The sequence below is a fragment of the Centroberyx affinis genome, unplaced genomic scaffold, assembly GCF_046629955.1.
Source record: "Centroberyx affinis isolate AG114_WGS23_722 - 3 ecotype Tasmania unplaced genomic scaffold, CSIRO-AGI_Caff_v1 ptg003272l_1, whole genome shotgun sequence".
Classification (NCBI taxonomy): Eukaryota; Metazoa; Chordata; class Actinopteri; order Beryciformes; family Berycidae; genus Centroberyx; species Centroberyx affinis.
The window spans coordinates 42,951-67,864 of NW_027281291.1; the positions used below are offsets into that span (position 1 = coordinate 42,951).

Below are 24,914 nucleotides of genomic sequence, written 5' to 3' on the forward strand. Positions count from 1 at the left end.
AGAAAGGTTGTAAATGTATGAAATGTATAAAAGCTGCCTGTGGCCTCATTCTTATGACCTCGTTCCTAGTACATTATTGCTTAAGTGTAACCTGCGCCAACATCAGAACATCAAATGCTAGTGTGTGAATGACTTTATCCTGGCATACCTGTCAGCTCTGTAATTTAGTGATGAATAGCCAGGCGTGTCACGTTGGAGAGAGATTTTGACAGATGCTGTACAACTTGTCACAGTGGGTCCAGAATCAGTTTTTTCTTGTTTTATAATTGAGGTTAAAAATTCTCTCTCCCTTTAATGGACTGGTAGACCATTTTTTTAGTCCATTTTTCCAACCCTCAAAGGTGCAGCCAAGTGGTAAATGGCACAACAGCTGGTCCAGGCAACACACACACAATGTGCGCACACACCTGCCCACACATACACACACACACAGCACAAAGTCAGAAAGAGCTCTTCATTTCACCTGTCTGTCTCACACCTGTGTGTGTTTGTATGAGTGCGTATGTTTGTGTGTGTGTTGCTCTGGCCAGCTGTTGTGTCGACTGTTTTTTAAAGTGTGTGTGGGAAGAATGTGATGGCAACAGACAAAGAGAGCAAATATCCTTGTGTGATCATGTGCGCTTTTAAACCAAGACACGACAATACATTTACAGTCATTAGAAATACACAAAAACAACATCAACGTATAAATATATACGCATTCACACACACATACACACACACATACTTAAAAGTATAGCACAAACAGGGTGGAAGAGCTGGGTCTCACTCACCGATCATGTGATTGGCGACATGAATCTGGATCTCTCTCTCTGTCTCAAACGTCATTTGGCATTTAATACACTGGTAGGTCTTTTTCTGTAGGATAAAGCCACACACACACACACACACATTATTTGGCATTTAGGTATTTCTCTGTTGAATGACACACACACACACACATACCAAATGCTACATTAGCTGGCATTACAATGGGTAGATCTTTTCATGGAGGTGACAAACACAAACACACTATTCAAGAGCATGAAACACATATACAGTATCATCATTAATAATAATATGTGTTCCATTATTTAAAACGCAATGATACACTCGACTCTTCTTGTTGCAAGACATGCAAACCCCACAATGGCTGCCACTAATCAACCAACGCCGAAAGTCCAAGTCTTTAGAGACCTGGTGAAAGGAAGATGAAGTCTATGGTTACACACACACACACACACACACACACACACACACTAGTAAGACCTCTGCAGAGAGAGAGAGAGAGAGAGAGAGATAAATTAATAAGGGAGTGAACTGGGAAAAGATAAAGGGAGGAAGATAGAGAGAGAAGGAGAGCAAGACAGAAGAAGCAATGAAACAGAGACAGAAGGGACAAGAGAGTGAGAGAAGGAGAGAAGAGGAGAGAAGAAAGAAAGAGGGAGAAAGAGCAAGAGAAAGAGGGGTGAGAGACAGAGAAACAAAGAGAGACAGAGAAGCAGTGGCTCTGCTTATCCATTCAAAGCACACAGCGATCACTCATGCACAAACACATACAAAATACACAAAGGCCCCACTTCCACTATCTCTCTGCTGCCTTCAGCCTGCTAGACCGAGCACACACACACACACACACACACACACACACACACACAAATTCCTACTTTGTCTGCTTTGTGCTGTTAGACTAAGCAGAAACAAAGGTGCAGGTAAGACAGAGGGTCCCTGGGAACTGCCTCACACACACACGTACACACTCACTCACAAATACACACTCGTACGCACACAGACACGCGGCAGGTCCCGGGGAGCCTGACTGTCAATATCAAGTAGAGCGAACAGCTCCCACAATGCCTCAGCACGCCCCAGCCGCAGGACCCAGTGGGGCTCAACCGACACACACGCAGATACACACACACACACACAAGCAAGCACACACAGACACAAAAGCAGTAGCATGCACTAACACATCACATACACGCATAGACTCATGCTGCATTGCACACTCACTGACACACAGACACACACACACTTCTGCAAACACACTGTTCAATGGAATTCCACATTCTCCTGCACTACTGAAAAATGACTCCATCTGTAAAATGATGGTTATGGTATGTAGAGGGTAGACTTTCTTTCAAGGGAGTCATTTTCTACAGGACTTCTCCAAAACATTATTGATCAAAGATACACACAGATAGAGTGGATCTCTGAAGTCTTCTGTCACTGTACTTATACTGTACAATATATTTACGTTTGTTTCAAATACATTTTACTGGCAAAAAACTCTTTGTCTACTTCATTTTGCTTTCAGTTCAATGCATTCCATCTGATGATTTTGTTGAGGTGTCTGAATCCAGTTTTCCATGTTTGCACGTACACATTTGCTTATGTACTACAAATTAAAGTTCATTCATTCACCCAACTATTTCTATCAATCCATTTATCTCCCCATCCCGTCTCGGTCCATCCCGGCTCACCTTAGGTGCAGGTGACGCCTCAGCCTTCTTCCCTGCTGCACTGGTTTCGGGGCTGATCTCAGGGTGGTCTGTCTGAACGTGGCCCTCCAGGTCCTCCAGGCTTTCAAACTTCACTCCGCACTCCGGACACCTCAGCCCAGACGCGGCCTTCTCTCCCTGGGCTTCCCCTGGTGTGACGGCCCCTCCCTGGCTGGGGCTCTGGCCGTTCGTGCCCCTGATTGGATTGATCATTTGATTTGATTTTTAGTCGACTTGAACTTAAAATGTAAACAGAAATATAGGTGTGTGCATGTCAGTGTGAGTCTTTCTGTGCGTTTAAGGGACAAAGGTTTAGCCCTCGACTACATCTTTCATAGGAGTAGTCCAGAGGAATTGTGTTTTGTAAAGATGTTTTGATCATATTCTGTGGCACAGTCAATCTCCTGTAGCTTAAAACAAGCTAATGGTGATTTAAGAATAAGCTAAGTTAATGTTGATTTAAGACTTATAAAACAAGTGGATAGCATGGGATAGATTTGATTGATGTTTGGGTGGCGATTATCAAAGAACTCAACCATGCATTTCAATTTGACTAATCTCACATAGCCAAAGAGGAAGAGGAATTATCCTTTCACCCAAGTCTACATAACACACATCGTGTGACGATTTCCTACCTGCTCATGCAGCCAGCGCAGAGGCCATAAGGCAGACCGTTGACATCCAGCTTCACCAGTTCCCCTTTGTTCTTGAACTCCTTTAGACACAAGGCGCATTTATACAGCTTGTGTTGCTGCAGCTGCCCGTTGGGGGACGAGGAGGCTGAGCCATTCCCTCCCCCTCCTCCTCCGTTCCCACCTCCTACTACAGCTGCTCCCAGCCCGGGGCCGGTGGAGAGCTTCTGCATGTGGAAGGTGCCGTGGATCTTCAGCTCCAGGGTGGAGGTGACGGTCTGCATGCAGACGACGCAGCGGAAGCCGGTGAGGGAGTTGCGGAGGTCGGGGTGCATCTGGCAATGCTCTATAAACTCCTCCTCGCTCTGCAGGGGCATCTTACAGATCCGACAGGTTCCCGTGTCCAGGCTCTTACTGTGGGTTACCTGGGGAGAGCGAGTATTAACAGGAGTTATCAATCAAAGCGAAGGGAAGAGAAACACAGTAAGAACAGTGATTGGTCAAAGCATTGATAAAAGCATTTGAACAGTGATAAGATTAACAATAGCGTTATCATTGACAAAAGCATTAATCATCATCATGCTATTATGTCAAGAGATTACAGCTGCCATGATAACCGACTGTAGTTGAATTACATTATAGTTTTTTTTAATATGCTCACAATTTTTCCACTAGTGTTCTGCAGCACAAATTGCTTCTCTAAGGACAATTTAACTGTGTTTTTTTAAGTCTAAATTCAGGATGCCCAAAGAGGTTTCAGGATCAAAAGATAGAGACAGGTACACAGACAGAAAACAACAGAAACGCAGCAGACATGTAAACAAACTATGTATCAAACACAAGAGAGAAGCAAAATCACATGCATACAGACTGTTGTGTTGTTATACCTGTGAGGCCATCTACTGACTACAAAAAGAAACCTTAACCAAACTCTAACCCTAACCCTCAAATGAACTCTATTCTATTCTAAATTAACTGCCAGAGTATCCTATTTTTGTGGAGAAATTTGGAACCTACAAGGTAGTAAAACCATGGATACAGTAACAAGCACACACACACACACACACACACACATACAGGTGAGAAATCAGTAAATGTCAAAGTACCTTGTGTTCGGTGAGGGTTAGCAGAGAGGGGAAACGCTCGCCACATATGGGACACATGTAGTGTTTGGCCGGGCCGCGGTGCGTCTGAGCGTGCTCACGAAGGCCGCTCTCGGAGAAGAACGTTCTGGAACACACGTTGCACTTGTGGTTCCCCTTGATGAAGTCTGCCTTCTTCTTACGAGAACCTGATATATATATATGTAATAATTATTATCATCATAGAAATCATAATAATCCTTAGAATTATAATATCTGTATAGAGCAGAAGATTCAAGATTCATTTTATATTTAGTGTGTTTTCTTCACAGAGCATTTATAACAATCCAAAAAAAGTTACAGTCTACATTTCTCCTTTTGCTTCCCTGAACATGGCTTGTTATTCACTTTGCGTCAATGAAGGATGCAAACAAAGCTAACAAGCCATTTTTAAATGAACTCAACTTCCAGCTCAGAGACCTTTTTGGCCACTATGTCATAAGTGAAGGAAAACAGCAAATTCTAATTCAAAAAGTCAAAGCATCTGTTTAATAAAAGTACAAAGTGCTGATGAATGACAAGAAACCAGTAATTACAAGCATCGTCTTCTCCCGGTTGGATGTTGTGGTCACGCAGTCGGTGGTTCTGCAGCAGTGACTCCATGGTGTAGGCCGCTCCACAGATGTCGCAGGCGTACATGGGCTCTGAATTATCCAGCTCCTCCTCCCCGCCGCTCGCCTCATGGCTGTTGGCTGTGTCTCCCTGGCCCCCTCCTCCTCCTCCCACCACCCCGCTCTTCAACAGCATGTTCTGGAGGTCGGCTTGTTCGGCGGCCACCACCGTTGATCTTTCCACCCCTCCTGCACCTCCGTTTCCTCCACCCGCTCCTCCTCGCTTGGAGGACTGCGCCAGCCCGTTGGGCGTCCCGTTCTGGCTCCCCCCGCTCCCTGCGCCTCCTCCGTTGCCGGTGATGTTGCTGCCGTCGAAGACGCAGTGCTTCTCCCTCAGGTGCCTCTCCAGCAGCGTGATGGCGTGGAAAGCCTTGCCACAGAAGCGACAGTTGAACTTCTTGCTGTGCGTGGTGATGTGGCACTGGAGCTCCACCTCCGTCCCAAACGTCTCCCCGCAGAAGATGCACTTCCGGGGCTTCAATCCTGTGTGATGGGAGTCAGCTTAGCATAAGTAGATTCCAGCTGCATTTTTCCTACTACACTGCTGTCCAGTGAAAACCAAATTCCACATCTTCCTTTCATTCACATGAACTTAAGTTTTAAACATGAACTAAGTCTCCAGATGTGCTGACATGTACTGCACATTACAATGGGCACCAGCCTCTGGATATTGTTTCCTGAACTTTTATTGATTTCTCTTTCTGTTAAATTTTTCACTTTTTTGCATCATGTTATTTATCACATGTTAGATTGACTCTGACTTAAATTGTCCATGCCATCTGTGGTGCAGCATTTGGTACATCTGTGCACAATTGTGCCAGTTATTGCCTCGCCCTGTCCATCTAAACTGTCATTGCATGCAAGAGATTGAAAAAAATAAATAAATACATAAAATATTATTTTCACTGCACCAAGCACCTTTTGCTATGGCATATTATGGCTAAATTATTCTATTCTCTTCATCTCTTTTTGGGAAATTGGCCTGTTGGTCAGTTTACCCTTTATGTGACAAGAGGATTGGCAGACAGAAAAAAATAAATAAATAATCAAATCTGTATTACTAAAATCTTCTTAGAATTACACTAGACAATGCTAGTTGCCTGCGGGCACTTAACGTGGCAGTATGCTAACATGTTAGGATACAGAAAGGTAAGGTAAGTTGACCAACGAGCAAATTTCCCAAAAAGTTGGTGTAGTCCTTTTACTTTAATAGTATTCCATTATGAATTGACTTTCAATCCCAGTGTAAGCATAGGTGTCACGTGGAATGAAACTCATCATTTCCCTGTTTCCCCTCACTTTAAACACTGGTTCTACTGGTGCCGGGAAAGGTGTGCTGTACCTGTGCCGAGCCCCCCAGGCAGGCCGGAGCTCTGGCCCAGGTGGTTGTGTTTGACGTGGAGCTGGAGGTCCGTCTCCTTCCTGAAGTCCCAGGCACAGGCTGTGCAGCGAAACATCTTCTTCTCATTGCTGTGCTTCACCGCCAGGTGCACCTAGACAACAGCAGGCAGGTCGAAGGAGAGATTGAAGATGGTTTACTCCTGTGGCTGTTTTACTAATTCATTTTTACACATCAGATACATCAAATACCATATACATTTAATGGAGCGAAGGGAGTGAAGGGAAAACGGTCAGGAGATGAAAAATGAAGTGACTTTTTATAGTGTAAATTATACATTTATTTATAAATCTATTAAATAAATTGGTATTTTTTCTGTTTAGTGATTGGTTCTGTTAGCATAGTTCAATATACAACAGAGGGGGAAAGAAAGAAAGAAAGAAAGAAAGAAAGAGAAAGGCAGGTCTGTTCTGTTAAATTGTCTGCCCTTTCTGTTTCATGAGTTCTCACTTTGTGTAATGAAAACCAAATGACCAGGAGAGAAAAGAAAGCTGAAAGGAACAAGCCAAATGAAAGCAGATGTGTCATTCACCTGTATGGAGACCTTGGAGTCAAAAACCTCCTGGCACAGAGTGCAGTGGTACAGGACAAAGGTGTGCATGTCCAGCAGGTGTTTCTGCAGGTCGTCCACGGAGGAGAACTGCTTATCGCAGCTCTCGCACACATACTGGGTGGACGTGGTGGTGTAGTGCACCGTCAGGTGCTGCAGCAATGCCTCCTGGGATTCAAAGTCCTCCTTGTTGCACTGGGGGCAGGACTGGCGCCTCAGCAGCATCTCCAGGTGTGACTTGAGGTGGGTCTGGAAACCCTCAAAGCTGGCGAACCGCAGGTCACACTGGTTGCACGGGTAGTCCCCGTTGGTGCCCATGGAGGGGGTGGAGTCCCCTCCCAGCCTGTGACGCTTCGGGGAGGAGATCTCTACGTCGGACGAGGCGGGGCTTAGGTCAGCAACCTTGGCCTGCCGTTTGTTGTTAGCCAACGGGATGTTCTTGTGGTTCTCCTTTATGTGCTTGGTGAGCTTGAGGAGTGAGCCGAAGATGGGAGAGTTGGTGCAGTAAGGGCAGGAGTAAACCTGTACATGGACAATAATCCTTTACTTTTTAAAGATTATTTTGTTATGTTATATGTGAGATATACTATTATACAGTCAGTTGAGTGACAGAAAAGATGGGAAAGAGAGAGAAAGAAAGGGAGAGATAGAGAGAAAGAGAGAAAGAGAGAGAAAGAGACATGCAAAGGTCATAAGCTGAATTCCTATTCATAATTTAGCAAGTTCAGATATGCTAAAAATAGTAGATACAAATACCTACAGTTTAATAAGTCAATTGTTAAGAGAGTAAGAACTCTATATTGATTCTTTTATCACTTTAGATTGCCCAGGGGCTTTTTAACTTTTTAAACTAGCTCTGAAGTAGGATTTGGATAAGAAAAATAACACTGATTTTGAAACTTCTCCAGATTGACACAGACTTGGAATTTTCATTGCAGGCTAGACATGGGGAGTATGGTGCTTGTTTTGCTTTCTTTGCATTCGTGTGTTCATTTCTTTGTAAATTCAGACTCAGATTTGTGTGACCGAATCATGTGTACAGTATGAACAAACAATAATTCTGGAAGTTTTAATTTGGAAATTTTGTTTCCATCAGTTCCAATCAAATTCAAATTAACTCTGATAAAAAAGTACTGTTCTTGATTCTCACCTCCATGAAAGACTGGGATGCAGCCTGTAGCACGGGGGACTCCAGTTTGGCCACCGCTCCTCCAGATGCGGCTCCTCCCCCTACAGCGGAGCTGCAGTGGGTCTGCTGGATGTGTTCTGTCAGTGACGACTCCGTCAGGAAGCCCATGGAGCACTGGTTACAGAAGAAGGCATGGTTCCCCTCTGGGACACATGAGTTAGGTTATGTTAATTTATGTTATGTTCCATTAATTATGTTATGATATTGTATTATATTTTATTGTATGATAAAAATTGATTATACTAAACTACTTCCCCTTAATAGCGATAGTGTTATGGTTATCAATATTGTATTGCATTGTACTGTATTGTATTGTATTATTGCTTGATCTGGTTGGTATAAATCTAGGTTGTATTATAGTTTTACTGTAAACTGGTCCTATAGGTCCTAGAGGCTGGCAGCACCATTGCAAGTCCATCTGAAGGACAACCATTGAAAAACGCTGCCATACATTACACCTGGCTTTATTTAAACTTTCTCAAGTCTAGGAACCTTTTCCATAGTTTAGGAATAGTGGCCTTCACCACATATGTGAAGCGCTTTGAGTACCTAGAAAAGCGCTATATAAATGTAATCAATTATTATTATTATTATTATTATATAGCAAGCCCATACTTCAAAAACACACCTAATGTGGTGGATCCGGCCACGATCCCACCCGGCAGGCAGTGGGACACTCTGATGTGTTCCTGCAGAGAGTTGATATCTCCGAACATGTCTGGGCAGTAGTTACAGTGGAACGCCGACACATTGGTGAACTGCAGCAGGGGAAAAGCTGCTGCCGCCGCCCCTACGGCACCCCCGCTGCCGCGGTGGGCTTTGCGCACGTGCTCGTTGAGGTTGTAGAGCGTGGGCAGGGTTTCCAGGCAGAGCTGACAGGTATGGCTCTGCTGCGGCTTGTCTGCGTGGATGGTCTTCAGATGGATCTCCAACACCGCCAGGCTGTGGAAGTCTCTCTTGGAGCAGTAAGGGCAGGAGTACGTCACTTTACCCCAGTTCCCCCCTCCACCTACACAGGGAGATGGACAGATAAATCTCACTTAGCGGCAGGGACATATTCAAAAGAGGTTTGTGTCCAGAGATAACTGAGCGGTTATGCCCCCTGCATGTGGAACCATATGTTTTCCCCACTGGTCTGGAATGATGAATAGGCTGTTTTTACTGTTATTGAGAAAGATGGACTGACAGATAAATGAAACACAAAGGTCCCTCCTAATAGATCAGCCGATGCGTATTCAAAGGATTTTAACTGGTTTTACCCCAGACATGAGCAGACCATACCTCCAGCGTGATGACCCAGGCTGAGCCCCAGCTCTTCCACGGTGTCGGTGCCTCTCCGGCGGCCTCGTTCGCTGCCCTGGCTGGGTTTCAGGGTCGAGTCGGGCGTGGAGCCTCTCTCCAGGCTGGCGCTGGAGTCCGGAGTGGCCGAGCTCATGGAGGCGACGCTGCCCAGGGCCGGGTCGGGGCTGGCGGCGCTGTGGTTGGAGGAGTCGGGCTGGCGGTGGCTGTCTAGGTGGCAGTAGACATCCTCCACAGAAGGGAACTGTTCTGAACAGACGGGGCATCTGAGGATACAGAAAAAGAGGAATTCAATACAGGTGCGCTTCCCTACCTAAGATTATTGCTGTATTCCACATCAATGGAATCAGTGGTTTGAGATGGAGACCACGGAACAACCAGTATCACACTAAGTCCTCTACTATCACAACCAAAGGTTTTATCAGAAGCAAAGCTCTGCAGTACTTGTGTTTGCGGTTGGCATGCTGCGTCTCGATGTGCGTGAGCAGCGAAGCCTCGTCGAGGAAGATCTCGGGACAGTGGATGCATTGCAGGTCGGCTCGGTCAGACAGCTGGGGGTGTCTGGTCAGGACGTGTTTCTCCAGCTCGTCGGTCTGGCTGAACGTCTCCTCGCAGTAATCACACATATAAAGGTCCTGCTCCAGGTCGCCCTCTCCTCCGGCTCCCTTCTTCCCTCCATCCCTCTCGCTCCTCAGCGCTAGGTGCTCTCTGTTCTTGCGGTGAGCCTGCGAGAGTCAGAAGGTAGTCAAGAATTTTAAAGCAATGTATACTGTAAAGATATTCAGTAAAAAGTATATGTATGATGACAGTGAGCTGAAGTCTGCCGTTTTATCTGTTGACTCATGTACTGGTTAATATGGATGCAACATTAAAATAAAGGACACACGGGAAGACTGCTGGTTGTTGATATGGGTGTGACAATAGCAACAACTTTAGCTGTCCCAATGCTTTCACAACTATATTTTTGAAGGCAGTGAATACTACTCAGCTTTGAGTTTTGACTGAATGACAAATGTACCGGAATAAAAAAAAATAAAACAGTCCTGGATTTGGCACAAGCAACAAGTTTTCCCCAGATGTAATGGAAGTAGTAGCATTAGTAGTAGTAGCAGTAGTAGTAATAGTAGTAATAGCAGTAGTAGTACAAGACCCAATCAAATCTATTACTGTACCTGCATGTGGCTCTGCAGTGATGAGGTGGAGGAGAAGCCACGTTTACACACACTGCACTTAAACGGCTTGCTGGAGCTGGGGGTGTGAATTAAAAACAAAAGAGTCAAAATCAGATACAGAAAATCCAAGTAATGAGTATCAAACTCAGAAGTCAGAATTAACTGCAATTGTGGTGAAAAATCGAAATTGGAATCAAAATTATACTATACTATAATATATTATACTAATTATACTACTACATTTTGAATTAGAATCATAAAATGAATCAAATTGAAACTGAAATAATACAAAAAAAAAATCAGACTATTAGAGTCTGAAGCAGAATTAAAATAAAAATGGAAATAAAAATGAGAATTAGGATCATAAGCAATCACCTGTGTGTCTTGAGATGAATCTTCAGATGATCTGAGCGAGAGAAAGCAGCCTCACACTCCTGACAACTGTACTTCTTATCGCCTGTATCAGTTGACAGATGAGAGATATTGTCTACAGAACAGAGCATGGGTGTAGCAGCTCATCTACATACAACATCACAGACAGCCAAAATACACTCGGTACTATCGTCATGGGAAAACCTAGCACCACTCTAATTTTAATGTTTCTCCTCCTTTATATATTTGTATAAAAAAGTATTTCCCAGGTTCATTCAATTACTGCGGGTGTGCTCATGGCATTCTAGTGCTTTGCTAAGTAAGGTTCCCACCTACCTGTGTGCAGTTTGACATGGCGGTCTCTGCTCCTCTTGTGTTTGAACAGACGGCTGCAGAAAGTACATTTGAAAGGCAGCTTGTCACTGTGGATCTGCTCATGGCGCTTCAGGTAGCTCAGACGGCTGAGGAGGATCAGGAGAAGACGGATGATGAAGAATATTCAGAATCATTTTATTTGTATGCCATTTTTTTTTCACCCCCAAAAAGTTTGTTTTGTTTTCCTAAAACACCATGGTTGCGTCCCGGTTATTCATTGTGAAGAATCAGGAATTTGTGACAGCTCAAGATCGTGTGCAAAGCACTGAGTCACTTTCCATGTTTGTTATAGTTAAACCAGAAACCCTTTTGTGCCAACAGTCCCTTCCTGTGTTATGTCCTGCCCCAACATCCTGCTTCCACCGGAAATATGTTGAATTATGGAAGCAAGACACCATCAAAATGGCGTTTCCTGATGACTTTAAGCCTAGACTCTGGAAAAGACGATAAACATGAGGATGGAAAAGATGAATAAGAGGAAGAAGCAAAGGATGAAGATAAAGAAAAAGAGGATAGTGAAGTGGAAAAAGAGGATGATGATGACTTCATGGTGTGCATGACAGCTGTTCTTAAAGTGGGTCTTGAGCTCGTCCCGAGGGAAGCGAGTGAGAAATGTATTCACCTCATTCATTTTACTGTTTGTCTTAGCGGTCTGTGTAAGTTCTGTTTCCATGGTAATATTCAGAATATTGTTTATTCATGTACACATTGATATTCATGAGTGGGATACAAGGATGCACATAAACAGCCTAATAAGACATTGACTGGGATAGGTGTTATTATGTAGAATACAGCACGCATGTCAATACACTCATACGTGGAAAGCTGCAGCCTCTGGGGGGGGGGGGGGGGGGGTTTCTCACCTGAAGGACTTGTCACAGAACTGGCAGGGGTACGGCAGGCCGGCGCCACCTTCCTCCTCGCCGCCCGTGCCCATGCCAAGGTCACAGCAGCCGTCGGGCATCTGGGAGGGCGAGGCCACGTCTTTACTGGAGGGCGAGGAGGGCACCCAGGACAGCCCCGCTGGATCGTCATCACCGTCTGGCAGAGAGGAAAGACAGAAACGGGGGGGTTTTAAAAAAATGCACTCAATTCATCTGCTACAAAAACACACAAATATACAGTTATGCATAGCTACAAGGAGAGACAGTGGGGGAGAGAGGAGGCTGAGGGTGTGCGGAGAGAGAAATGGGGGTAAAACAGGGAGCAATAGAATGATTAAGAAGATGTTACATCTTTCTTGGAAGGCAAAGGGAGGGAGAGGCGGCCTCTGGGAGTTCAAATGAGAAAAAGAGGATATAAACAAAAAAAATAAACACATTTATCCTCGTAACACACACGCACAAGGAAAATGAGGATGGCAGAGACAGAGAGAGAGAGAGAGAGAGAGAGGGGGAATGAAACAGAAGAGAGAGACACACTCCGGCAGCAGCAACATCTAAATAGAAAGCTCCAAGAACTATGTATCCCCGACGGAGCCCAGAAATAAGGACACAGTGTATTTTCTCTCCCTTCATCCTCCCTCTGCAGCCATCCCTCGCTCCATCCCTCCCCTCACCTCCCCTCCGCTCCCCTCCCTCCGTCCGTCCCCGAGGACCATAGATCCGCCTCATCATATTTTCATTAGGGCCTTGGCAGATTGAAACGTCGGAAAAGCGATTAGGAGACGTGGAGAGCAGAGCAGAAAGACGGCGATATTCGCTCCCTTTATCTGTCATACATGGGAGATTATGCATAGCTCTCTTTCTTTTTTCTCTCTTTCTCTTCCCTTTTTTTTTTACCACCCCCCCCCCCCCCTTCTGTAGTGTGGCACGGAGGCGACAAAAAGGCCACGACTCCTTTAATAGACACTTCAGAATGGATTCAAAGCGATGAAAGAGGGGGCTGAATAATGCTTAATATTGTTCTGTTCCTCTTTGTGCGCTCCGAGCGGCGGCACAGTGAGGCTGTTTAGCATTCGCTTGAAAATGTAAAGGAGAGAGAGGAGAGAGGAGATGAAGAGAAACGGAGAGAGAGAGTGTTTTATTTGCTTTATCGGACAGCTTTATCAACTAGGCCACCAACAAATCAGAGGGAGAAAACACGGAAGCCAGAGAGAGATGGAAGAAAGAGACAGAGAGAGGAAAAAAAGATGGAAACGGCTTGTGCCAGTATCCATCATTAGCTATAGGTCGGTATTTTGCCGTATGCAAACGCTCCGACACATGAACATACACACGTGTGGTAGAGAAGTTTCTCTTGATAATTTTAGAAACCTCTCCAAAGCACACATCGTTTTACCTCCAACTCCTACTGCAACCGTGTGTGTCTTTCTCTGTGTGTGTGTGTGTGTGTGTGTGTGTCTAGTCTACTGTGTATTACGCCCAGCAGAAAGGGGGTGGAAAACAGATTCTTGTGATGAATCGATCGCCGGGAAAATGTAGGCGCTGCGATGAGCAAATAGAACTCTGCAGGGGGTTGTGGCTTAAAAAAAAAAAAAAAATTGTAAAAGCATGAATTATAAATTTGACTGGAAGCAAGAAGGAAAAGAAAGCAGGCTTAAGAAAATATATGGAATAGAGATATCAACATGAAGCCTAAGAGCAAGGAGGGAGAGACACACAGAGAGAAAGAGAGAGGGAGAGAGAGAGACAGGGTAGAGGGAGACAGACAAATTGAAGGAGGGAGTGTGAAGGAGGGAAGGAAGGAGGTTGAGGGGCTAAAAGGAGAAAAACAAACAGTATGTCATCCTGAGGCCCCACATACGGTGATTAAAAAATGAGTGCAGAGAATAATAAATCAGAGAAAATGAAAGACTGAGTGAGAATGAGATGGATAGATTTGAGAGGAGGCGTGTACAGAAAGCCAGTGAGGGAAATCTGGTGAAAACTCAAACAGGGGAGAAAATGGAAGATGGGTGGTGGGGGGGGGTTCTAGTTTAGTTTTCTCTGCCCATTACAGAATGATGTTCCACATTAAAAATGGAGACACGGTACAACTAAAACACTGGAGACTAAAGGTTGACATATGACTGAAAAGGTCTGCGGAGGGGCTTCACACGGGGAGTTGTAGGTAGTTCCCCATGTATGTTACACGCAGCTCCTGGAAATCTGGACTGCATGTCAGTCTCACAGCTGTCAAATCAAAAGGAGCTAAACTCATTTTAGCTAATTGAAGAGGTATTTTCCAAAAAGCGTATTATCTCATTTATGGAAACAAAATCATTAGTTCATCATTCAGTATAATACATTCAGTACAGTCAGTCTAAGCGTTACAGTACTTTGCCAACCAAGGACTCACAGTAAGTTTCCTACAATATTTTTTACCAGAATTTGTTTGAATGTTTTGGTATGAACCATATTGTAAGAGAAGGTGTATTTTTTTTCCCCAAAATGGTGGATATCATTTGGAAAACAAACTCGTCAGTTACTGTACACATGTATCCTTCACACCTGAACTCAAGCCACTATAGCTGACACCTTTATGTACAGCTGGTATTGTTACTGCCTGGTATTGTTGTGTGATGTGTGTAAAGTGTATTGTTGGTTCTCCTTGTGATGTACAGTTTTGTGGAAAAGGTTTATGTATTGAGACAATGAGTTTAAGTCTTGCTTTCTTCTTGCTTCTTCTTCCTACAGTGCAATATGGTTTTCACATCCATAGATGAATGAGGCAAAACAACAGACAGCTTTTAATCATCTTTATTGGTCTTCATGTTAACCCATGTCAATAAAATCAACAACAACAAAAAGACAATCAAAAAAGTTAGCCTTCTGTTCCAATATATAAGCTTTTGAGTATACCGCATACAACCATGGAGCAGGGTTGCTCTTAGTGTTAAAGTGTGTGTGCGTATGTGAGTGCGTGTTTGAGTGCGTGTGTGTGCGTGTGTGTGTGTGTACAGCACAAGTCCAGACACCCCCCGCTGCTCAGACAATAGGGAAAAAGTCTTTAGTGCAACCTGACAAAGATTAGTGATACTGTCTCAACACGCATATTGTACCCTCTCCCCTTTTTTCTCTTTCTCATACCTTTATGTCGGACAGGATTTACTTTGACCAAAGAGAGAGGGAGACAAAGAGAGAGAGAGAGTAAAGCCCCAATAAGGCTCTGTTCACACACACACACACCCACCAGACACAAAGGAACACTCAACCCCAACCGGTCAAACCTATATATATATATATATATATATATATATATATATATATATATCAAAGACATGTAAGAAGAAGTGAAGAAGAGGGAGCAAAATGAAAATAAAAAAAAAAACAACAAAGAAAGTGTTTCTTCACGGTGCTGGTCTGGGCACATGTGGTCCATTGTATGGCACACCGGTACGAGTCTATTAAATGGTAATGTTTCTGAGGTGGGAAAGAGGGAGGGAGGGAGACAGAGAGAAAGAGAGAGAAAGAGAGATTGAACTGGGAGAGAGACAGAGACAGAGATTCAGACGGAGCGAGAGGGAGAAATCACTTCGGAAGGGGGGGATGGAGGAGGAGGAGGAGGAGGGGGTGGGGGGGTCGAGAAAGAAGGGGAGGAGAGATTAGCGTCATTAAAGAGCCCTAATCCTCTGACTAGCGTGGCTGGCGCTAAAATGGAGGATCACACGGCTTTTTAACGGCGCCTTTGTCAGTTGGCCGCGAGGGGACCTGGCAAGACAAGGCCGAACGGCAAACTGGGAGAGAGGGGAGGACGGGGAGGGGTGAGCGAAGAAAATTTCAATGAAAAGTTAAATTAGAGAAGAATCCTCGAGAGGAGAGGAGACGAGGAGGATGGGGGGGGGGGGTGAAGGGGGGGTGCTGGAGGGGGAAAAAAAAAAAACGGAGAGAAAAAGCAGTTGAAAGAAAAGAAAAAGGCAGGAGCAGGCGGACGCCGACACACGCTGTTCGTACCCCCGTCTCCTCCTCCTCCTCCTTTCTCTTCTTCTCTGGCGAACGAAACGAACGAGAGGAGTGGAGCGGAGGAGCGCGGGGCCCCAACCGCTTCGCTCCCTCTTTATCTCTCGCTCCGCAGTCCTCTCCCTTCCCTTCCACTCCCTCCATCCCTCCCTCCCTCCCTCCCCCTGTCCCCAGCAGTCCCTCTACTCTTCTGTCTTCATCTCTCTCCTCCACTGCCTCCCTCCTTCCCTCCCTCGCTCCCTCCCTCTGTCCGTCAGCTTTCATGTTGTTACTCATTATAGCGCTGACATCCATCCCTCCGTCCCTCCACCCGTCTCTCCCCCACTGGTGTTGGCCTTCACCCCTGTGTCCCGGCCTGGACGGGACGGAGGGAGGGAGGAGAAGTTCCAGATGGACAGACTCTGAACTCCAGAGGAGAGGGAAGAGATGATAGGATGAAAGGGGAGACAGGAAAAGAGACGGGAGAGGAGGAAAGGAAAGGAAAGGAAAGGAAAGGAAAGAAGGGAAAGGAAAGGAAAGGAAAGGAGGGAAAGGAAAGGAAAGGAAAGAATAGAAAAGAAAAGAAGAACCCAGGGGTCTGTAATGGGAAATGGAAAACAACAGAACGCATGGAACCAAATGGACCGCCTGAGTCTACCTGAAACGACGGACACACACAAACACACATGCAAACACACACACACACACACTCCCCGTGTGTCTCTCTAATAGGCCAGACAGTGAGGCAGCGTGTAGAGGACACAGCCTTGGTGAAACACTCTAATGAAGAGACGCACATGCTGATCTCTCTGTCTGTCGATCTGTCTTTATGTCTCTCTGCCTCCCCACTGTCTATTTCCCTCTATCCAAATTCAGTTATCAGTTCATTTACTTTGTTGGCACGGAGGTTGCACAGGAACAATATTGCCAAAGCAGTATACAAACTGTAAAATGTAACAGACAGTTTGGAGACAATTGTTATTTTGGAATGTAATCATTAATATCTCTAACAATCTCTAAAAATTCTAAAATCAAAAACATGTATTTATGGGAAATAGACAAAAACCAGTAAAACGGTGCAGTAACAGACCCAAATTTCTACTGGCCTCAGCCATGGGGTTGATTGTTAATCGACTGCTGACTGATAGAAGGCTGAGTCAAATTTTGAGGAAGTAAACGACTCAATCGGCTTACACGGTACCAGCGCTCGAGAACATTAGTTCAATTACCGTACATATTGTCAGCCGCTCTGGATAACATCGGCTAAATGCCTGAAATGGAAATGGAATCCGTGTACGTCATGCTTTCTCTCTGTTCTCCTGCTTTGATGTTTGAATCAAAAGAGCTCAGCTGGTAGCAGCGAGAAGGTTTCTGCTCCCAGCGCTGCTACTATGGGTGCTAAAGCTCCTCGCTGGCTACGGTTGCACGCAGCATATTTTACCATTCCAAATGAATGATTAAATGAGCGCTAAATAGAGCGATCTGCGTTTACATGCAATGAAGTCTCAGAATAAATGTTGAGGAGACTGTTTTAGACTTTTCCCGAAACTCGTTGACGTCATGTGCCTTAAGAGGACGAACACGCGCAGAGAAAATATTCCAACCAAAAAAAGCATTTGGTTAAAGTATTTACATGGCTATTAGGCTCTAATATTCCTATAATGGGCTTTATTTATGAAATGTGAGCAGAAAAAATTTGTGCTTAAAACGTTAATAGTAAGTTAATAGTTTGGGTATTCAAACTTTTAGGATCTCCGATTTGTTCTTATGCTGGAACGAAATTTACACCTGAGTCAGAGCATGTGTAAAGTCCACAGTTCCTCTTTTAATCGTGTCTTTCACTTTTATTGATGAAACTGGAATAGGCTGCTTTGAACGTATGCATACTTTTTCTCAAATCATAACATTGAATAAAGAAAGCGATATTTTTAAGACGCTCATTTAATTTTAATTACTAATAACTCTAATAATTTAATTTGTTGTAGATGCTATTACAGTTAATGACTTATATATTTCAAATTCCCAAATAATCTGGAGTAAGAAGCGGGGGGTGAGACATTTACCAAATGTTCAACCCACAGTCCGGCAAGGTCTGTTCCCTTGAGCCTGTCGGCTGGTGTAAAGTTTCAGCGCTGGGCATGATGTCACTGTCCCCATCTGGAACAACGCTAGAGACTGAGACATCCCCAATCATGACGCCGATGTGCTCCTCGGTTTGGGAGAGCACAGCAGCAGTTGCTCACTGGCCTCCTCCTGTGGCCTTGGTGTTCATTTGGTTGGCTGTGATGCGCTTTTGATGAACACTTTTAACTCAAACCACTTTCTTTCAACTTTCGGTTCTCTGCGAGGATGTAACTGTTCACTTGCTCCATGATCTCCTTTCTCCTTTCCTGTCATCTTTTTGTGGGGCCGTAGTCCCACTGCCGCAGAATAGTGCTTGTGCTTTACAATGGCACTGAGTATTATCAATGCGTCGCTGAAGTTTTTCTTTTTCACTTTCTTCAATGCCATTTCGTTCTGGAAGATTATGAACGTGGGTGTTCTCCTTTGCCTAATATGGCATTGCTGAGGCGGTGCCATTATGTTAATTCATGATGATGAGGTCCCATGAATGTGCTTCCCATTTACGAGCGATTGTGATTCATCAACATTCGCATGTGAACACGACTGAAACATATGAATTCATTCGGATGAATATTAGTTTGTATAATTTTACATGGAAATGTACACACAAATTTACGAACGTGTTGATAAATTAACTCCACTGAACGGATTATCAAAGGTTTATACCACCGCTTTCACCCTGAATGAAATTTAATTCGGAATGGGCTAATGGTCTGTTCCATTTGAGTAGTTACATGAGGCATTTTCAATTATCAATAACTCCATGTAAACCCAGTTAATGCTGTGAAGGAAAGCCAAGTTTTTTTTTGTCATTATGAACCTTATTCAATGCATTTACCTTGGTTTAGCTATCTGCCTGCTTAAAGTCTCTTGTCCTCCTCCCCTCCTTGAGCCTGCTCCTGCCCCCCCTCCATCTAACTCTCATTTCCACCTTTCTGCCTGGCCATCGGCCCAGACCTCCACCTTTCCCAGCAAGACCCCTGCTGACCTCCCATCCCTCTATCACTCCCTCCCTTCATCCCTCCTTCCACCGCTCCCCAGGCCCCCTCCTATGGCCCCAGGCAGCCCCAGGCGCGCACAAACACACACACACACACACACACACACTTTCTCTTTCTCTGTGTCTCTCTCTCTCTCTCACTCACACACACACACACACACACAGCCCCAGACTCCATAGGGGGCAGAAAAACAACTTCCACCCTTGGCTCACACTGGGCAGCCCAGCACACACTCACACACATATGTACACACACACACGCACGCACACACACACACACACACACGCACACGCACACGTGCACACGTACACACACACACACACACACACACGCACACACACACACACACACACACACACACACACACACACAATTAGAGTACAATTCAATACCCTATACTGAGTTAAGTTTCATGGAAAATAGGCATAGCATAAACTTTTTTTTCTTCATCTCCATCTTTATTTTAGTAATGCAGAGAGTATCTCATCCAACCTCCTGCAGAATCTTGCTGAATTCTGCAGACCCACTGGAGTCCGTTCCAAGCTTTCAGACGACTGACATTTGCCGGTTTAAGTGCAGTGTGCACTTAGAGGCCACAACAACAGCTCCATATCCTTTTTCTGTGATGTATAAAATTCATACTTGAAATACATTAAGTTGGCAAGAGCCAGCAACTACAGTTATATTGCCTTTATAAAATTGTTCAAAGTTGTCTGTCTCTTTTTCTGGTTGTAAGGGGTGGGGTGGGGGTGCACAAATTGAGTAAGGACCCTCCCGCTGGCTCAGAAGGCTGAGACACACACATAAGGTGTTAAATAAGGTGTTTGCACCTAATGAATGAATTAATCCAGGTAACAACCTTGCCGATCCCATTCTCCCCTATCTTTCTAGTCACTATCAACTGTACAATACAGCAACAATACCTCAGAGGATGTTCATTACTTTGATTATGGTGATGCAATTGGTAAGAAGCACAGCCAAAGTCCCCATAACCCCAGTAAAGAACGTCCTCAAGGGTATTATGGCTTTTACACGCTGGTTACCAACGCATGTGAAGTTTCTTTCAAAGTAGTATACATAGTGCATGGGAATAGAAAAACAGGAGAATACAAGATAGATTGCAACATAGCTCTCTGGTCACCACAAGAGTTGGCAACCAATAAAGCACAGCTAGCCATGCATTATGGGAATTGCACATTAGGAACGTGTGTTTGACCAGTCAGATTGCTTGGCTGAAACTACTTGTCGTGTCGTCTATCTGGAGCGATAGTAAACGCTCACTAGGAGGGGGTATTCATGCCCATACAGACCGTACAAAGGGCACTGTAACTGATGGATGCATCATGCATTTTCCTACTGAGTTCACAACTCGCCACATTTTCTGTTCTTGGGGGGACATTTTGATCCCATGAGATGGTAACAATATGGTCTACATACAGACACTCACACAAACTGCTGTTGGGAAATGGATCCACAATATGGTGTAACATTAGCTTGGTGCAGCAGCTCACACACACACACACACACACACACACACACGCAAATGCACTCAAGATGCACTGAAGAACTCAAGCCACCTCCGGAGGTGGTCAGAGACGCATTTGACCACATTAACAAAGTAGTGAAAATGCAATGCGTCTTCTATCCACATACAGAAACTATATAAATTGAAGTAAACTTCTTCCTGTAATGGAAGTAAACTAAGTAAACTAGTAGCCTTCTCCTTTGCTGCTCCTCACAATATTGTTTCTTCCTGTGTTTTATAAAAAGTGCATACAAAAATTCCAGTTTCTTAGCACTTGCCAATGCTAGGGCGTATGAGGAGAAGGGACATGGGTGATAATTTTGCGTTTTTTGAAAGAGGCCCGATCCCAATGTGGATGCATGAGACACATTTTAACGGCAGGTGTGAATGTAGTCCAGCGAAAAGATATCTGGACACAATCTGGATACGAGACGCTTGTTAATGCCAGGTGTAAAGGGGGCCACACACAGACGTGTGTATACATACAAATGGTTACAACCCTGGCCTGTGCCTAGAGGACCCACAGTCCTCTGCTGCTGTCCTTCTAGGTCACATGGGATGCAGTCTGTTAGGACAAACACACACAATCATACACGTACACACACACACACAGTGAGGACAGATAGAAAGGACGATACTGCAGTCTGTCCGGGGCTTGAGCCCTCGAGGACAGGATGGATGGACACACACACACACGCACACTATGCAGGCAGTGGGGACCCTCACCTTCTGCCCTGGGAATGGGTCCGGCTGCTTTGGACGCTTTTGGGCGCCAACTGCTCCATATGGGCAGTGTGGGGTGTGTGTGTGTGTGTGTGTGTGTGTGTGTGTGTGTGTGTGTGTGTGTGTGTGTGTGTGTGTGTGTGTGTGTGTGTGAGAGAGTGAGCGTGTGAGCGTGTGTGTGTGTGTGTGTGTGTGTGTGTGTGTGTGTGTGATGAGCGTGTGTGTGTATGTGTGTGTGTATGTGTGTGTGTGTGTGTGTGTGTGAGGGCAGAAGGTTAGGAGCAGGGGGCTAAGGCTGGGTGGAGGGTGAGGGGGCTGGCAGATGACAAGTTTGTCCCTAACACACACTATATATACAAACATCAAACATACAACAGCACAGGAACAAATACACACACATGTACATAGGCACTTGGGCAGTGTTTTTCAAAGACTAGGTCAGGACAGGTTGCAGCGAGTAAAATTAAATCCAAATCAAATGAGTGAATAAAATGGTGCATTAGTAGGCGTAAAACTGGGTACATTTTTTTAGACACGGTAAGACTGATTTCATAATCAATACTGTTATTACATTTCTATTGTAATCTAAATTTACAAGGCATCATTCTATACAGCTTTTATGACAAAGTTGTCACAATGATAGAACAATTACATAGATGAAAATTTACCTTTATGGACATGCAACGCTATCAGGCATGCCAATTCAAGTGAAAATGGAGGGAGATAAAATGAACATAAGCAAAGCTCAGTAACACTGGTACAATCAGAAAATATTAGTGCTCAGAATCTTTGGTGGCAATGAAAAGGTGTTATCACTATTAGTGTTAGGTTCTTTGGACATACAACTCCTATTCATTTCTAATGGGAGATTATGTTCTGCCTCTTTGTGCAGTTTTTGTTGTTCATCACATCAGTAAGACAAAAACTCCATTGTCCTCCATTGTGGACTACAGGGGTGAAAACAAACAGCGATTGATTAATTGATTATCAACTAATTACATATGAATAATCAACTAATTACCGATGAAGTGTACCACAACATGGTTCCCTACACACACACACACACACACACACACACACACACACAGACATAAACGTCTGCAAAAACAAATGCAGATACACACGGAGAAAGGCATGGACAAACACATATGCACACACACACACAAACACAGTCTGTCTTTCTCTCACACACACAAACAAACAAACACACACCATGTGGCGGAGGAGGGCTGGCATCTGCTTCCTCTTACCACATTTCTCTCTTTCTCTCGCTCTCTTTCCTAACTCCTGCACCTCTTTCTCTCTCCGTTTCTCATCAAGCCTTTTATCTCGCCGTGTCCTGATTCCCTCTCGCAATTCATTTCATTTCTTCTTTACCGCTCTTCAGTCGCAGCAGGTGGAGCAACGCACCAACGCTGCCGGGGTTAGAGGTTCTATTCCCCGTGTGGCTCACTGAGTAGAGCAAGGCACTGACACTACCAATGTCATCTCTCCCTCCTCCATCCCTCTCTCTCTCTCTGTCCATCTTGTCTGCTGTTTGTTCACTCAGAAATGAGAACCAGCTGTCAGGCAGAGCGGAAGATAAACAACAACACCATGCCAACACACACACAAACACCACATATGCACACATGCTTGCATGTACACATGCACACATGCACACACTGACATACACACACACACTCTGGTGTGGTCCCATTGTGTGCAATGCCGGCGGCTATATCATCTATTTATAAGAATGAGGTTTGGTGGACTGACAGACCGCTCACTAACCTAGAAACACATTCACCTGAGTCACACACACCACATTTTAGACATACATACAGACACTCATCAGTGTGTGTGTGTGTGTGTGTGTGTGTGTGTGTGTGTGTGTGTGTGTGTGTGTGTGTGTTCAAACACACAACTATAACACATACAGTACACCATGGATAATTAAGTGTGAGTTACATTATGAAGCATTATAGTTGCCTTGTGGCTAATGACTGATCAGTTAGTGAGAACATATTAGGCACGTTTGCATGTGCACATATACAATTTTCATGCAAACTTCCTCTATCACACATGGAAATGTCATTTAATTGATCCAGGGTTGTATCAACCATGTTACTCACACAAACACACACATACAGAAGTCTTCCCCCATTCACCTAGGTGTACATGGGACCTATAAATAAGTGATGTAGGCAGCTGGAGCATGCTGTTCAAAACAAACACACACACTCTCACACACACACACACACACACACACACACACAATCACACATATACAAACAAAATAATTTTTGTACATGTAGTGCAAATACACCAAAACACACACAAACACACACTTCACCAAACTAGAACTTGAAAAGCCTCTCCATCTAGATAGCAAAAAACTGAAGCAGTGCAGGTACATCCGCTGCTAAGAGATGGATGGGGAGAGTGAGAGAGAGAGAGAGAGAGAGAGAGAGAGAGAGAGAGAGAGAGAGAGAGAGAGAGAGAGAGAGAGAGCAAGAGAGAGAGGAAAGAGACAGAGAGTGGAGAGAGAGCGGCAGAGAGCCTCCTGAGGTCCCAGGGGTGCGTGGTAGAGGGGGGTCCTGTGCCCAGGGGAAGCCCAGGAGCAAGCTGCGAGAGGCGGGTACCTCCTGCCCACCGCTCCCCTTACCTCCCTTCCCTTCTGGAGGACAGGATCCTGGACGGCCCCCTACTCACAACTCCTAAACCCCCCATGAGAGGAACACACACACACACACACACACAGTCCCCAGGGGAGGGGCAGAGCAGAGCAGAACACCTGGACCTGCCATTAGTGACACACTCTGGGATTAGAGGCACAGACGGCAAGAGAGATGGAGGGAGAGAGAATGCGCACCGGGATACACACAGACACACACACACAAACACGCACCCAGGATCATACACACATTCTATGGAAACACACACAAACTCTGACACAGATAGCAGCTCAACAAAAATAAGGAGGCAAAACATAATACTGTATACTTGGCTATTTCATGTTCAGGCATGCATGCTGAAAAAATGTGGAAATGTGCAGAACATGTGTTGATGTGTGTGCAGAAAGAAGTAAACACATTCATACATACAAACATACCTACAAACATACACACCCTATTACCTTACGTGTAGGTGGCTTTAAAGCCCTAATCCAGAACTTTTTTAGCTGAGGGAATAGTTCACCCACAAATGAAAATTTGGTCATTATCTACCCACCTTCAGTCGAAACATCGGTGAAGTAAAAAAAATGCCACAAAATACATGTAAAACTCATGATTAGCTTAGACTGTATTGAAGACAAAAAAAAACAGCCATACTGCAATAGTGTTAAGCGCTCACTACTGACTTTGTTTATGTCCATTTCATTGGTCTGAAGCCATTTATTCACTCTCATATTGACTGACTGAGCTCTTTATAGGACTGACAGCATGTAACAGCTAAATCAGTGGTACAAGCTTTTGAAG

At 44.6% G+C, this 24,914-nt stretch overlaps 1 protein-coding gene across 1 annotated transcript in view; it reads right to left on the reverse strand.

Annotated features, from left to right (window-relative positions):
• Positions 1 to 773: 773 nt before the first annotated feature.
• LOC139660315 (zinc finger protein 423-like) overlaps positions 774 to 24,914 on the reverse strand; it is a gene marked incomplete at its 3' end in the record, with an annotated part of 90,112 nt that continues 65,971 nt past the window's right edge. Inside the window, exons 4-18 of the mRNA XM_071538425.1 lie at positions 12,085 to 12,262; positions 11,183 to 11,307; positions 10,850 to 10,931; positions 10,475 to 10,550; positions 9,747 to 10,027; positions 9,285 to 9,568; positions 8,632 to 9,012; positions 7,965 to 8,146; positions 6,797 to 7,336; positions 6,208 to 6,358; positions 4,791 to 5,348; positions 4,219 to 4,403; positions 3,116 to 3,537; positions 2,463 to 2,676; positions 774 to 858 (exon numbers count right to left, since the gene is read on the reverse strand). Of these exons, the coding sequence (XP_071394526.1) occupies positions 774 to 858; positions 2,463 to 2,676; positions 3,116 to 3,537; positions 4,219 to 4,403; positions 4,791 to 5,348; positions 6,208 to 6,358; positions 6,797 to 7,336; positions 7,965 to 8,146; positions 8,632 to 9,012; positions 9,285 to 9,568; positions 9,747 to 10,027; positions 10,475 to 10,550; positions 10,850 to 10,931; positions 11,183 to 11,307; positions 12,085 to 12,262 (3,744 nt within the window). The remainder of the gene's footprint in view (positions 859 to 2,462; positions 2,677 to 3,115; positions 3,538 to 4,218; positions 4,404 to 4,790; positions 5,349 to 6,207; positions 6,359 to 6,796; positions 7,337 to 7,964; positions 8,147 to 8,631; positions 9,013 to 9,284; positions 9,569 to 9,746; positions 10,028 to 10,474; positions 10,551 to 10,849; positions 10,932 to 11,182; positions 11,308 to 12,084; positions 12,263 to 24,914) is intronic.